Genomic DNA, 14,175 nt, shown 5'->3' on the forward strand with positions numbered 1-14,175 from the left:
CCGGGGCCACAAGCTGAGCTGAGAGGCACGACGTCTCCGGCCAGGTCGGGAGGGGGCAGACCAGGGTGGAAGGGAAAGGGGGAAGGGATTATGGGAGACAGCGGGGTCGATATCATTCCCCTGGACAACCTATACACACCATATTAGAAGGAAAAGTTTCGGGACCGAGAACGTTGTCCATAGAATAGTACCCAAGTAGTCCATTTGTTGAAAAGCAAAAGAACTGGGCTGGCCCCCGTCCCAATGAATCACCAAAACCGGTATGCATGTCACCCCTGAGACCGTGGCACTACACTGCACTTATTCTGGCCTCCATCCCCTTCGTCATTTTCGGACCCCACCTCCCTCTCTCTCTTCCTCTCTCATTCTCGATCTCTATGGATGCCAATGCTTAGTCTAATTCAAATTACCAAAAACTCCGTCCCATGATGGCCTGTCTCTTGGCCTGTACCTTCTTTCATATCACATATTGCCCGCCCGAACACCATGCTCCATAATGCATAATCCCAAAACAAACAACGCTTTCTCGTCAAGAGAAGCCAGATCGTTGCAAGACCCGACACAAATAGACACACTTTTGGTGTTCTCGACCAAAAAGCCCCCCTTCATCGTCGGGCCACGCCACCGCCCGCGGGCATGGACTCAGACGACAACGGGATCGGAGGCACCCTCCAGAGCCACTCGCGCGAGCCCCGGCGTCCGTGGTGCGCTTCCAATCATGCACAGCAGTATGAGCGCAGCGTGCCGTACCGTCAAAACTCCTCCTGCTTCGGCGCGGCCCCGTGCCCCTGCCTAGCCATCCTGCTTGACCCTCTTGCCGGGGCGGACGAGCGAGTCGTCGGGCAGGCCGCTGCGCTTGGTGCCGGGCAGGCTCGAGGTGCGGATGTCGTTGTCGTCCTGGCTGACGCGGCGGTGGGGGTACTCGACCTTGAGGCCCTCGAAGCAGTTGGCGCTGACCTTGTCGGGCCCCGTGGCGAAGAAGGGGTGCTGCAGGGCCTGGGCGGCGGTGAGGCGGCGCTCCGGGTCGTACTCGAGCAGGCCCGCCAGCAGCTTGTAGCCCTCCTGCCCCAGCGACGCCAGCGAGCTCGGCCCGCCGTTGGGCGCCGACGTCCCCGTGCTGGTGGTGATGGTCCCGTTGTACCACTTGTCCAGCTGGCTCCCCGCGGGCTGCTGCTGCGAGTGGTGGTGGTGGTGGTGGTGGGAGCCGTGGTGGCCCCTGCCGCCGCCGTGGTGGGTCATGGGCGGCTGCAGCTGCGACAGCGAGCCGTACTCGGGCATGTGCACCAGCAGGGGCCAGCGCTCCTTGGTCGGGAGGCCCATGATGTCGACGATCTTCTGCATCTGGTTGCGCTGGAAGGGCACCGTCTTCTTGGAGTCCATCTTGGCCTCCTCGCCCTTGAAGATGGGCCGCAGGCTCAGCAGCTCGGCAAAGATGCAGCCCAGGGCCCACATGTCGATGGCCGGGGTGTAGTGCCTGCTGCCCAGAAGCAGCTCCGGGGCGCGGTACCAGATGGTGACGACGACCTTATCGCCGCTGTAGAGGCTGTGGAGGGGCTTCTGGAACATGCGGGCCAGGCCGAGGTCGCCGATCTTGACCTCGCCGGCCGAGGTGACCATGATGTTGGCGGGCTTGAGGTCGCGGTGCAGGACCCAGTTGGCGTGCAGGTACTGGCAGCCGTTGAGCAGCTGGAACATGATGGACTTGATGGTGGCGGGCGGGATGGGGTGCCGCGGCTGCTGCGTGTGGTGGTGGATGATCTGCAGGAGGTCGTGCTCGGCGTACTCGAAGACCATGAAGATGCACTTGTCCTCGAGGATGATCTCGTGCAGCTTGATGACGTTGGGGTGGGACAGCTCGGAGCACAGGGCCATCTCGCGGACCGCCGACTGCGAGATGCCCGTGTAGGTCACCACCTCGCCCTCCTTGTCCGGCTTGAACTTCTTGATGGCGAACTCGCCCGGCTGGCCCTGGCGGCCCACGGCCTTGTAGACGCGGCCATAGGTTCCACTGCTGATGAAGCCGATGACCTTGTACCGGTCGATGACACGGACCTTGGACTGATAGCCAACAGGGCCGAAGCCACGGTCAGATGGGTCTACGAGACGGGGTCAGCCTTGGTGTTCTGGGAGGGAAGGTGTGGTTCTTGACGACGCAGACAGGGGGTTGAGCGGGAGGGTCAGGTGACATAAAAGCTGGACAGGGGGATGAACAAGTGAGAGGAGGCGGGATGGTGAGGGCAGCGGGCCGTACATGAGGATGAGCCCTGCCTCGATAGGCCTGGCCTCCCTTGAAGACCTGACGACTGCCGGGCCAGGCCATACTGCCTTGCCGAGGCCGACGAGTTCATCATGCTGGTGATGATGAAGAGAGGGCCGAGCAGGTCGAGAAGGGAGAGCGGCGGACGAAGAGGTGGCTGAGGGGGAGGAGGAGGAGGGGAAGATGCCGGGCTTCGAGTAGCAGCAGCTCCAGCAGCAGCATCATTTGCTCAGAAGGGGGGGGGGGGGGTTTGGTTCGGAAAAGGATGCGAGCGGCAAGCCTGACTAGACATGCAAGTTGGCCCCAGCTGACATCCGACGGGGCCGGGGCCCTCCGCGACCAAGAACTGTCGGCCGAACAAGATCGGCCCCCGTTTCCGGGCTCCCCGAGAGCGTAGATGGGGCCGAGATGAGATGTGGGACCCGGGGTAATTGCTCGAGCATTTGTAGAGTGTACTTTGGGTTAGGGTAGGGCAGGAGCCGTAGCGAGAGCGAGCGAGGGGAGCGAGCCAGCAAGGAAGGCAAGGAGGGCGTTGTCCTCAGTCATGTGTGTGTGTGTGTGTGTGTGCGTGTACTTGTATGAGACCGTCTGGCCCCTCGCAGATCGTGCTCCGAGGGCAGGCGGTGTGAGACAGGGTGGATATGAGCTCAGTAACGAGGGTGATAGATCAGACGTGCAAGCGCATGCGCAAGTGTAAGTAAGCCGCAGTTCAATATCGAAGCAATCAAATAAGGGTTGGCAGCGAGCGAGTCGCACAGGGCAAGAGACGGTTCATCGTCCCATGGCCCCGTGCAGGTGATTCGCTGCCACAATAAGATTCGGTGAGGAGAACGCAAACACCGTGCCATGGGCCGGCCAATGCAGACAAGAGACAAGACACTAGACACACGAGACACACAAGAGCACAGACGGGCAGGCAGGCACACTTTGGAAGACTCAGAAAGACAAGACATGGCGCCGAAGTGGCAGTGGCAGTGGCAGTGGCAGTGGCAGCGAGCGGCAAATGGTGGTAGATGCTGGTGCTGGTGCTGGTGCTGATAGACGGTGGCCTCTCTCACCTTCAAAGGCAGCCTGGACACTCTTCTTAAGGATGCCCTTCGGATACGTCTGCGCCCCTCCCGAGCCCTGCGAGGCTACCGACGGCGGGTTCGTCATTGTCGTCCTCCTTTGCGCGCCTTGTTCTTCTTCTTCTTCTTCTTCTTCTTCTTCGCCCCTCCTACAGTACCCTCAAGGCGGGGACGGGGTGTGGGTGGTGATGTTGAATCCACCCCTTCCACCCAGGGTATCGGGATGCTCAAGCCCTTGCTTGTGATTATGGTTCTCATGCACTAGGTGATGCTTCGGCGCAGAGAGGACAAGAGGAGCACTGACGTCCCCCGTGTTGCTCTGGCCCGGGGTTGGACCGATACCGAGTGAGCGAGGGGCGTTTCGCTGGCGGGGTCTTTGCTGGCCGTCCGCGTTCCGGACGAGCGAGGTTTCAAGGCCGGCCTGCTCTTGTTCCCTCTCTCTGACTGACTGCTGGTGACAGGTCTCGGCTAAGACTGACGGGGTGTGTGGCGTTTCGGCCCGGGGAGATGGGAGACGATGTTGCTGTGTCTAGATTCTAGGCTGGTCTGTCGGTGTATCAAGTAGGCGCAGCAGATAGATAGATAGATGGATCGAGTAGTTAAAAATGTCCGGATGAATGGAACGCGCCGTGGCTGCCAGCTCCGTCGTCGCCCGCGCGTGTTGCTGCGTGTGCACGAGCGTAGCGATGAAACCCGGCTTACCCAAATGGGGCTGCCAGGTTGGTAGGCGTGCAACGTGGCGGGGAATTTCTGATGCGACGCTGAGAGGAAGGTTCATCTGAGCCTTTGTTAAATGAGCCGCGTGTTGATAGATGTCCACTAGTACCTGGACGGCTACATGTTGAAGCAAGTGGAGCCAAGAGAGCAAGTAGATACACTACCCAGGGGCTCAGGCAGATAGGATAGACACTCATACGTCCGTGTAATCATGACAGCAACACTTCAACACTAACAAATGACCGCGTGAACCCAATACAATTCTGGTAGTGGTGCATTTTTGGGACTCGCCGACTATCACCCGCCCAGCCGTCCACACCATCATGGTTTAACCCCAACTAACTGACTTACACAATGTTATCATATGCACCAAAGGCAGTCAAGCACCAGCCTACTCGAAAAATATGATGTAATTTTCACTGCTCTTCTCTTTTCAGGCTCAATTGAATCCACACGCCCTCTCTGCACCATAATCAATCCCAAAACTCAGCCCAGACCCGGGCCCAGGCTATTACCTTGGGCCCAGCTTCTCCAGCACCCTCGTGCCCTGCTCCTCCCACTCCTGCTTGGTGATCCACATGTTCTCCTTGTCGGCCATGATGTTGGCCAGCACCGCACCTCCCAGGAACACCATGTGTCGCCGTCTTGGCGGGTCTTCTATCCTGACCTTGAACTTGCTCAGCCGCTCCGGGTTGTTGCCCAGCACACGCGTCAGCCACAGCTGCTTGATCTCCTTCTCCAGCCGCGACGGCAGCCCCGGGTACATGCTGCTACCTCCCGACAGAACGATGGCCTTGAACAGGCTCGAGCGCACATCCACGTCCGCCGCCTGGATCGTGTTGAACAGGAACTCGGCCATGCCCGGCTGCTCGCAGTCGACCAGGTGGGGTTGGAACAGGCACTCTGGCGCCTCGAACCGCTCGCTGCCGACGCGGATGACACGACCGTCCGGCAGGGTGTAGCTCTCCACCAGCACCGTGGTGTCCTCGCTCAGGCGCTTGTCCAGCTCCAGGTCGTAGCTCACGTAGCACAGCTTCTCCTTAATCTGGCGGACAGTCTCGAAGTCGGCCGTCCGGTTGAGCGCGTAGCCCCTGCGCAGGAGCAGGGCAATAAGGTTGCGGGTGACGTCTCGGCCGGCGACGTCGAGCCGGCGCGTCAGGTGGTTGAGGACGACGGATTCGTAGACGGGGACGATGTGAGTGACGCCGTCGCCTGAGTCGACCACAACACCTGAGCTGAGACCTGTGCGATGGTGCAATCGTGAGCAGTTTGCCAACATGTTTAACCTGGTGACTTCAACTTCACGTGGTTGACAACGTACCTTGTGCGTACAGGGCCAGCACGGCCTGGATGGCGACGTAAACACCGCCGAAGCCGTAGCGGTCAAACATGACCTCGCACATCTGCTCGCGGTTCTTGAGGGGGTTCATGGGCGGCTCGGTCAGCAGGATCTTGCGGCCGGTGGTGTCGACCTTCATCTTCTCGTTGAAGGTGTAGTCCCACAGGTGCTGCATGTCGTCCCACTTCTTGACGATGCCGTTCTCCATGGGGTAGGATATCTGCAGCATGGTACGGGCGGCGGCGGCCTCGTCACCGCACATGATGTCCTTGATGACCAGGTCGCTCTCGCCGGCGCCCTTCTCCTCGGTACGCAGGATCGGCCGGCCCACGATGGAGGGGTATTGGAACTCGGGGAAAGTTTTGGGCGGCATAGCCGACTTTGAGGAATCCGGTACCGCCATCGAGGACTGGGTGAGGGGGGAGAGAATTAGCTATGTGCAGCGAGAGCAGGCAATGGGTGTACGATATGTCGGTGCTGGGACTCGCATACTGGGCCTGAGCTAATAGCACGGTTGGGAGCGGAAGGGGGAAGCATACCGATGGGAGGAGGGTTGGCCATCTCGACGGTGACGGTGAGGCTCAAGGCCGGGTCAGATCAACACTGCTGGGCACCTGTGGTGGTTTGAAGGGAGCGATCGGGCGGTGTCGTGGACGTCGAAGATGGATGTCGGAGTCGGAGCTGGTGGTCGGTGTGTTGGGAGCTCACGATGGTTGGTGTAGCTGGCAATGACGGTCGGCGGTCGCAGAAGTGGGGTGCCTTCAGGGGAGAGTCGATTCCATGCCAATGCCCATGTCATGTCACTAGCTCACTCAAATGTCGACGGGCCATCGTCAGCAGCTGGCAGCAGGCAGCCAGAGGGCGGCTCAGGGGACAGGAGCTCTGTGGCTGCATCACTTCTCCAGTGGCGCAGGCCGGCCTGCAGGGGCATGGGCAGGGGTAAGGGAGCATCTGACCCCACCTTCCTCATCAAGCGCATGCCCAGGTACTGCAGCTTGAAGAATCTCAGTCTACAGCCTTCAGTTTATAGCGGTGCTCAGAAATTGCACTTCATCACCACCACCGAAAACGTTGTTCTGTTTTATTCCTTGTCACTTCATCGGAAATTCTCCCCATCATACACCCCTTGCAGTACATCCAAGATGACGACGCGGCTTTTGAGGAGGAATATTCGCCTCCTGGTCATCAATCCGAACTCCTCCCATGACATGACCCATGGTATGGAAACAGCAATAAGGTCCATGGATTTGCCAGATGTATGAGACACAAAACATTCCTTGATCACAAGATGGTCTGGTCAGATTTTGGGGGCTCCAGATGGGACAAATCGAGACTGGTCAAACCGGTGAGGTAATCCACCACTCTAGATATGGTTGCTGGTAGTGTGGTATGATTTCCTCAGAGCTGTCGTTGAGCCTAGGTCTTTGTTTGTCCCATCTTTTGCTACCTCAATCTATAATCCATGTTCTCTTTCCAACTTTCCACATAAAATCAAGGCTGATGACCTTGCCTCTTCCCAATAGACTGTGGAAATCATAATGTACACGGCGCCCCAGGAGAGCCCAGCCAGCATCAACGACGACAAAGACATCAAAGCCAGCACCGAGGTCGTGTGGGCAAACCTGGAGGCGACCGGGCTGCTCAAGGACTACGACGGTGTCCTGATGGCCTGTTACAGCAAGCACACCTTGGTCGAGCAGATCCAGGTCCGCCTCCCGGGCCTCCCCGTAACGGGTATCTTCGAGACCAGCGTGCTCGCGTCGCTGCCGCTCGTGAGGCCCGGCCACGGCTGGGGCATCGTCACCACGGGCAAGTTCTGGGAGGCCCACTTGACCGACGCCATCTCGTCCTTCCTCGGCGCCGGCGCCGGCGGCTTCCTCGGCGTGCAGTCAACCGGACTGGTGGCCGGCGACTTCCACGGCGATGTGCCTCCGGAGGTGATCCAGGACAAGCTCAAGGCAGCCACCAAGCGTCTCCTGGCCAAGGGCCGGCCGGACTGCATCCTGATGGGCTGCGGGGGCATGGCTGGCCTGGAAGAGGTGATCCGCACGGCTGTGCGTGAGGAATCGGGCGAGCAGGCGGCCAAGGACGTGTATGTGGTTGACGGAGTGAGGGCCGGCGTGGGCGTGATCGAGCAGATGGTCCGGAACAAGAGGATGTTCCAAGTCTCTTAGGAGGTAGTGTACCCGTTCACGTTGGTCACGTCGCGGGCGTCGCATCATTCATTCAGGCACCTGCATGCATTTCACGGAGGCCCTTCTTTCAGCGCAGCATCCTGAGCCATACGAGTTGTCATTCCAGCAGCTGAAAAGATTGTATACACATGTCGGAGCGCTTTTGGTGACTCATGTTGTATCATTAATAAGTAGTCACTGTGATGGGGTCAGCCCCAAGGGAGTGCTCGTTCCGTAGGTCAATCTGAATTACACACTCTGGTAACCTCACTAATCCAACCGTCTGGTCCTCCCCCACACCTCATCCGCGTCCTTCTTGCCCTTTGTTTCGGGCACCTTGGCCGTGATGAACAGGGCAAAGAGCGCGGCAAAGCCCGCGAAGATGAAGTAGACCCAGCCGCCGCGGCCGCCCAGCCAGTTGTTCAGCGCCGTGTTAATAATGGGGAAGAACTGCGCCACAAGGAAGGTAGCCGTGTAGTTAGTAGCCAGACACCAGCTCTGCGTCGCGCCAACGGCCTCCTGGCCCACCAGTTCGGACGCGAGGATGAACGGCACCGGGCCCAGGCCGACGGCGAAGAAGGCCACGAAAGTGGCGACCGCGAGGGCGGACACGATCTTGAAGCCGGCGAGGATCGAGATGGCAAGGACGAGCGAGGAGGCCCCCTGGCCGACGATGGAGACGAGCAGGCATGTCTTGCGGCCCCACTTGTCCGGAAGCGGCGAGCACGCCGCGGTCATGACCAAGTTGACGGCCGAGACGAGAATGGTGAGGACGATGGAGCTCAGGGGCAGCAGGCCGTTGAGGAGCGCGACCGAGTACATCACTATCGAGTTGATTCCGCACAGCTGCTGGGCGAACATGACCCCCATGACCACGATCATAGCAGGCCGGTACAGAGGGTCCTTAAGCGCCTGCATGACGCCGATGTGCCGTACCTCCTCGTTGTCCGGGACAAGCGAGGCACCTCCCTCTGGTGGCTCAAGCAGGCCCGTCTCCTCGCCAGTGACGTTCTTACCAGAACCGGCGCCCCAGAGCGCGACCTCGTCGTCGATGTCGACATTTCGCCCCCGGATGCGCTGCAAGATCTTCCTGCCGGCGACGACGTCGCCCTTCACCGTCGCCGTCCAGGCGGGACTCTCGGGGACCAGGAAGGTGAGCAGGATCTGGGCTGCGGCGATGATGCCGCTGATTCCCAGGATCCACCGCCAGGCGGACCCGTGGCTCAGGAAGTAGCCCAGCACCTGGGCGGTCAGAATTCCCGTATTGCAACTGATCTGTGTGAAGGCGCCGAAGAACCCCCTCTCGGCGGGCGGGGCCACCTCGGAGATGTAGAGCGGGACGATGACGGTGCTCGCGCCGGAGCCGAGCCCGGACACGAAGCGCCCGAGTGCGATGACCCAGGCTGCGCCGGCCAGGGCCTCGATGGTGGCTCCGATGACGAAGGTGATGGCTGTGATTTGTATGGACAGCCAGCGGCCCTTCTTAGAGGTGATGGGCCCGGACGCCAGGGCACCGATCAGGCCGCCGATGGTGAAAATGGAGGACACTATTGCAAATGTCGGCTCGTTCATGGGGATGCCTTTACATCCATCCTTCTTCTTGCTGAAGGTGTAGCTCGATAAGCCGGCCGCGACGCGGGCGAGGGCGCCGGAGGGCGCGGCTTTGTCGTCCTCGCAAGTGATGGCATGCTGTGGAGCATTCAACTCGGACTAGACGTACAAGGAAGACAAGTCAGCTGGAGAACGAGCGAAGGTCGGGTGTCAAGGCCTAGGAAGCCCGAACTCCTGCGCGAGGGGCACCGTACCAAATGATAGCCGAATTGAAATGGGCCGAAAGTCGCGATGAAGATCAGCAGGATGAGGTACGGTGACACATCGTGAGCAAACTGCCCCAGGCCCCCGGAGCTCGGCATAGCTGTCGTCAGAAAGGGGGTGGTAGCAGAGATGGAAGGTGGTGCAGATGCAGGTGCAAGTTTAGGCGGTCGTTATTCGATGTTCGATATCTGAAGCTATTAGCCAGGGTATGCTGAGGGAAGCCGGCAGCGTCTCGTAGTGGCCCAGGACGGTGAATAAATGAACAGATATCAGTAGTAAGGGATTCCCCAGCAAGCAAAGGGCTGAGAATGTCAGGCTACAACATTGTAGCAAGGTGAGGCGTAGTTGAGGAATGCATGATGATTGTGCATGCCGCAGGGTAGCTGTTGTCGTTCGAGTGCCCACTGAACAACTGACGCGTACTTGACGTCTGAGGGGTCCCTCTCGGACGGTTGGCTCCGGCTTGGCGGGTCCCAGTGCTTGTTATTAGTCGCTGAAGAAATGCAGGAGCAACACTTGAGCCTTCTGACAACACCGTCTAATGACACGGGCCGCCTTCAAATCACAATCTGATATCAACCACTACAGTATGTAGACGCAGGAGCTCATTGACAGTTTTCCTCATGTACTAATTGCTATGTATTCCGGGCCTGAACCCACAATGGCGGTCGGTGTCCCGTGGAAGAGCTGAATGTGTCCGACCGAGCTCATGGGCCCCCAAGAATCCTCTTCAGGATAACCTGCAAGGACTCTGTGTCCTCAGGCTTCACTCCAATAGCCTCATTGTCCGTCTTCTCGTAGAGAGTGCCACCCTCAGCCCAAATACGCCTCAGCGTGAGGATCGTCGCCTTCGCGTGGCCCTCCTCCCAGCGCTTCTTCTCCTCCTGTCTGAGCTCGTCGAGGGGAATGTGGTTGGCCTTCCACTTGGCCCCCGTCTGCTTCTCGTATTCTGCGAGGACCTGGTTCGGCGTGACCTCGAATGAGTTCACCTTGAGTGCCTTACCAGCCGCGGCCTCGGGGTGCTGCAGGGCTGCGACCACCAGCTTGCCAACGCTGTGCCATGGCGTCAGTCAATATTACATTGAATAGTTATTACTAGTAGTCACTGGCCGTGAGAACTTACTCAGGCATCGTCGTAAAGCCGATCTTCCCATCAGCTTCGACCAGCCACGCCTCCTTCTTCTGCACGTCGAAACCAGGCGCGACGCCCAGACCCTCGGGGCGGCCGACCCAGGACTCGAAGTAGGGCCCAGTCACGACATATGTGACCTGCACGTTCTTGACCTCCTCCCTGATGAACTTGCGCACCTTGAGCTTCTGCTGATGCGGCTTCTCGCCCGCGCTCTGCGGGCCGTACTCGACGTCCGTGCCGTACTCGGACGGGAAGAACCACTTGACCTTGCCCGACTGGTCCGCCCACTTGATCAGGTTGACCTGCTTGTCGATAGCGCCGCGGCCGAACGCGCTGATGGCCGTGTCGATGTTGTGGTCTCTGTACGCCGCGCTGACGTCGGCCTCGGACTCGACGTTGCCGGTGACGACGGTCACGTTGCCGGCCTTCTTCCACTTGTCCAGGAGCTCGCCCTTGGTGTTGACCGTGTTGGCGGACGTGAAGATGGCGATGTGGTTGAAGGCGGGCTGGGCGGCGATGACCTTCTCCGTGATGAAGGTGCCGATGAAACCGGTGGCTCCGAAGATCAGGATGTTGGACGCTTTGATGGAAGCCATGGTGCAGCTGTTGCTAGACTATGAAGAAGCGTTTGAGTGACCAATGCCTAAAGGGATGGGCTTAGAAAGAAGTTTCTGTAGCGATGCTTATTTCACACAGCTTCGAACAGGCCAGCCAAGATTAGTCAGTGATGATGGGTCTTTGTACAGGAGCCGGATTGCTTGGGCGGGCGGGGCGTGAGGCCGCAAGTGTTGCGATGCGAAACCGGCATGGTGCAAGCGTCGGGTGGGAAAGAGGGACCGGACTCACTATTCCACAGATGCGGGCGACACCTTCTGAACTAAAATCGACGTCCTTCCTAACTAGCAACTACAAGCCAACAAAATGACCGATCGCCCCAGGACACGGCAAGCATTTATTCTTTCGTCATCCAGACCCAAACCTCGAAATCTAACAAAGTGACAAAGTCGCGTAATCGGGCGGGCGCCGGGGCAGCTGCGGCACTTCGGAACACGAGTGGAGCACCTCGGCACCCCGAAGCCGCCCGATTTCTCACTACTTCCGTCTTCCGGATCCCCCGGGCTCAAGAACTCGACCACAAGACACTCGGAAATTTTCTAAGTCGTAGAGAGGCATACATACAGACGAAGACGTACGTGAGAACCGTGTCAGCCTACTTTCTGTGTATGAAATTAGTAGGCCCAGTGACGGCTCTCTCAAAATGTACCCGGCCTCCTTGACGCTTGACGTTATGTGTTGCATCCATGTGCAGTGTTGCTACAGCGAGTTTCACCTCCTCAAAAGAACGTGTCCTACTGCTCTTACTTTCAGTCTCCACGGTTGGCGCTCCTGTGGGGTATTTTACGTCTCAGGGAACAAGAACGACGGCGGCTTGGGATCTTGACAGATGAGACTGCCCGCTTGAGTAGGGAATAGCAGGTCGGAGGGAAAATTGTGAGCATTCCCAAATATTTGGATTTATCTAAGCAGTGAAGTGAGCTCGTTGAGCTAGGTTCATATGCAAGTAGTCTCATTGTCTCATTGAAGTAAAGTCTATTGTGCTAATTACAAAGCCAGAGGGTTACCCAACCCTTCTTAACTCAATATAGTAATCGTATGCCTCTATGTTGCTCTAAATGGGCCGCCAGGCGAGCCCACCTCATTTTCCTTCCCCCTCTCCATGACGTCCACGGGCGAGGACGCCCTCGACCTCCTGAGGGTCTGCGTGTCGCTCGAGTCCAGGTCGACCTTTGCCTTCCAGCCCCATCCACCAGTGGCCGGCGAACAGCTCCTCCATCCGCTCCAGGGGCACCCCCTTGGTCTCGGGGGCCCAGAGCCCCAGGAGGACCAGCCCGATCGCGCAGACGCCCGCCCAGAAGGCGTAGGCGCCCCAGATGTGCAGGCTGACGAACATGTTGGGCGTGACCCTGACGACGGCGAACTGGAAGAGCCAGTGCACGGCCATGTTGAAGGCGTAGCAGACGCTGCGGATGCGCGTGGGGAAGATCTCGGTGCCGTACAGGTACTGCACCGTGCACAGGCCGATGGACCAGCCCACGGCGTAGATGAAGACGCTCGCGATGGCGACGTCCGAGGCGGGCTTGTTGATCACCCCATCGTAGACCCAGACGCCCGTGTAGATGGCCATGTACGCGTGCGTGACGAGCTGCATGGTCAGGCCCGTGATGAAGCACCGCCGCCGGCCGATGACGTCGACCAGCCCCCCAGGTGAAGATCATGGTGAACACCAGCTTCACGATGCCGTACGCCCCGGAGGTGATGAGGGACCTGCTGTCGCCCGTGACCCCGGCGTACTCGAAGATCTGCGGGATGTAGTAGGTGATGCCGTTGCCGCCGGACCACTGCGCCACGGTCTGCATGGCGATGGCCAGCAGGAAGCGTTTGCGGTAGGACGGCGTCGTGGCGATCTCCTTGACGATGTCCCAGATTGCAACCCCGGACAGTTTCTCCTTGGACTGGATCTGGTGTTGTAGCTCGTCAAACTCGGCCTGGAGCTCATAGTCATCACTACTCTTGTGGCGAAGCCTGGCCAAGACCGCCAGGGCCTCATCCCCACGGCCCTTGGAGGCGAGCCATCTAGGCGTGTCGGAAATGAAGAGGGAGGTGAGCAGGGCTAGTCCAACGGGGATAAGGGGGATGGCAATGACAAGCCGGTACTGTGGACGGTAATCCTGCATGGTGATACTGGCAGCATAGTTGATGAAGAACCCTGTGCAAGGAAGGTTAGCCTCGACGAAGACAGGCCACGAAAGGGGGAAGGCCACAAACCCAGGGACAGAAAAGTCAACAGGAACACCATAGAGACACTGACGATCATGCCACGGCTCTTGGCAGGGGCTATCTCCGAGAGGTATAATGGCCCGACGACAGTCAAGCCGCCGGCACCCAGTCCGCCCCATATGCGGGCGAAGAGCAGGAAGCCGTAGATTCCCGTCGAGAAGATCTGCATCACGTAGCCACTCATGTACAGCAGGGCGAGCATCTGCCAGCACCTCAGCCGCCCTATCCGGTCGGTGAGGGCTGAGGCTATCAGGGAGCCGATGGCGGCGCCCAGGACACCAAAGGAGGTGATGTTGGCCTTCCTGCTGGCGAGGCCGGAGGGATCGTCCACCCACTTCCCAGCGCTGAGGTAGAAGTCATCCTTGAAGGACCTCAGGCTTACGGCGGCACTGAAGCCTCCCTCGTCGTAGCCCTTGGGGATGGAGCCACAGCCTATGACGACGATGGTAAGGATGTAGTACCAGTTATACGGCCCTCTGAAGGCGGCAGGCGTGCAGCCTGACGACGGCATGCTGGGCCGCTGGAGGCGAGCGACGGCGCCGTGCCCCTGGGACAGAGTGGATCGGGGGCTGGCGTGTGTCCCCTTCGACTCCAGCTGGATGGCCTTGTCCAGACCGCAGGAGTACCGAGTACTCGGGCGACCTCCGCCGAGCTGAGCCCTTTGGGGGGTCGACGGAAGCTGCTGGCTTGCCCAGAGCAGGCAAGCGCCCACAAGGCCACGGAGACAGGCCGGGGGGGGGGGTGTAGGGCAGGAAGAGGGACAGAAAGGAACAAGAAGGGCAGGTTGGGGTCACGCCAGGGCGGGCGAGTGGCCAGCAGAGCCAAGCAGAGAGCGT

At 59.4% G+C, this 14,175-nt stretch overlaps 6 protein-coding genes across 6 annotated transcripts; 1 reads left to right on the forward strand and 5 right to left on the reverse strand.

Annotated features, from left to right (window-relative positions):
* Positions 1–792: 792 nt before the first annotated feature.
* INS49_013108 (uncharacterized protein) lies at positions 793–3,412 on the reverse strand (the record flags this gene model as incomplete). Its single annotated transcript, XM_043173810.1, has 2 exons — positions 793–2,096; positions 3,316–3,412. The coding sequence occupies 2 exons, from the start codon at positions 3,410–3,412 to the stop codon at positions 793–795; spliced, it is 1,401 nt and encodes a 466-aa protein (XP_043023107.1).
* Positions 3,413–4,552: 1,140 nt separating this feature from the next.
* Positions 4,553–5,941, reverse strand: INS49_013109 (uncharacterized protein; the record flags this gene model as incomplete). The annotated part of the gene is made up of 3 exons (XM_043173811.1): positions 4,553–5,283; positions 5,363–5,789; positions 5,873–5,941. 3 exons carry the CDS (start codon positions 5,939–5,941, stop codon positions 4,553–4,555), a joined length of 1,227 nt encoding a protein of 408 aa, XP_043023108.1.
* Positions 5,942–6,918: 977 nt separating this feature from the next.
* On the forward strand, positions 6,919–7,554 carry INS49_013110 (uncharacterized protein; the record flags this gene model as incomplete). The annotated part of the gene is made up of 1 exon (XM_043173812.1): positions 6,919–7,554. The coding sequence occupies one exon, from the start codon at positions 6,919–6,921 to the stop codon at positions 7,552–7,554; it is 636 nt and encodes a 211-aa protein (XP_043023109.1).
* A 195-nt stretch (positions 7,555–7,749) lies between these two features.
* Positions 7,750–9,467, reverse strand: INS49_013111 (uncharacterized protein; the record flags this gene model as incomplete). Its single annotated transcript, XM_043173813.1, has 3 exons — positions 7,750–7,752; positions 7,855–9,264; positions 9,360–9,467. 3 exons carry the CDS (start codon positions 9,465–9,467, stop codon positions 7,750–7,752), a joined length of 1,521 nt encoding a protein of 506 aa, XP_043023110.1.
* A 609-nt stretch (positions 9,468–10,076) lies between these two features.
* Positions 10,077–11,097, reverse strand: INS49_013112 (uncharacterized protein; the record flags this gene model as incomplete). The annotated part of the gene is made up of 2 exons (XM_043173814.1): positions 10,077–10,422; positions 10,493–11,097. The coding sequence occupies 2 exons, from the start codon at positions 11,095–11,097 to the stop codon at positions 10,077–10,079; spliced, it is 951 nt and encodes a 316-aa protein (XP_043023111.1).
* Positions 11,098–12,197: 1,100 nt separating this feature from the next.
* Positions 12,198–13,850, reverse strand: INS49_013113 (uncharacterized protein; the record flags this gene model as incomplete). Its single annotated transcript, XM_043173815.1, has 3 exons — positions 12,198–12,704; positions 12,733–13,268; positions 13,328–13,850. The coding sequence occupies 3 exons, from the start codon at positions 13,848–13,850 to the stop codon at positions 12,198–12,200; spliced, it is 1,566 nt and encodes a 521-aa protein (XP_043023112.1).
* Positions 13,851–14,175: the final 325 nt, after the last annotated feature.

Source organism: Diaporthe citri (assembly GCF_014595645.1).
Source record: "Diaporthe citri strain NFHF-8-4 chromosome Unknown scaffold_6, whole genome shotgun sequence".
NCBI classification, from domain to species: Eukaryota; Fungi; Ascomycota; class Sordariomycetes; order Diaporthales; family Diaporthaceae; genus Diaporthe; species Diaporthe citri.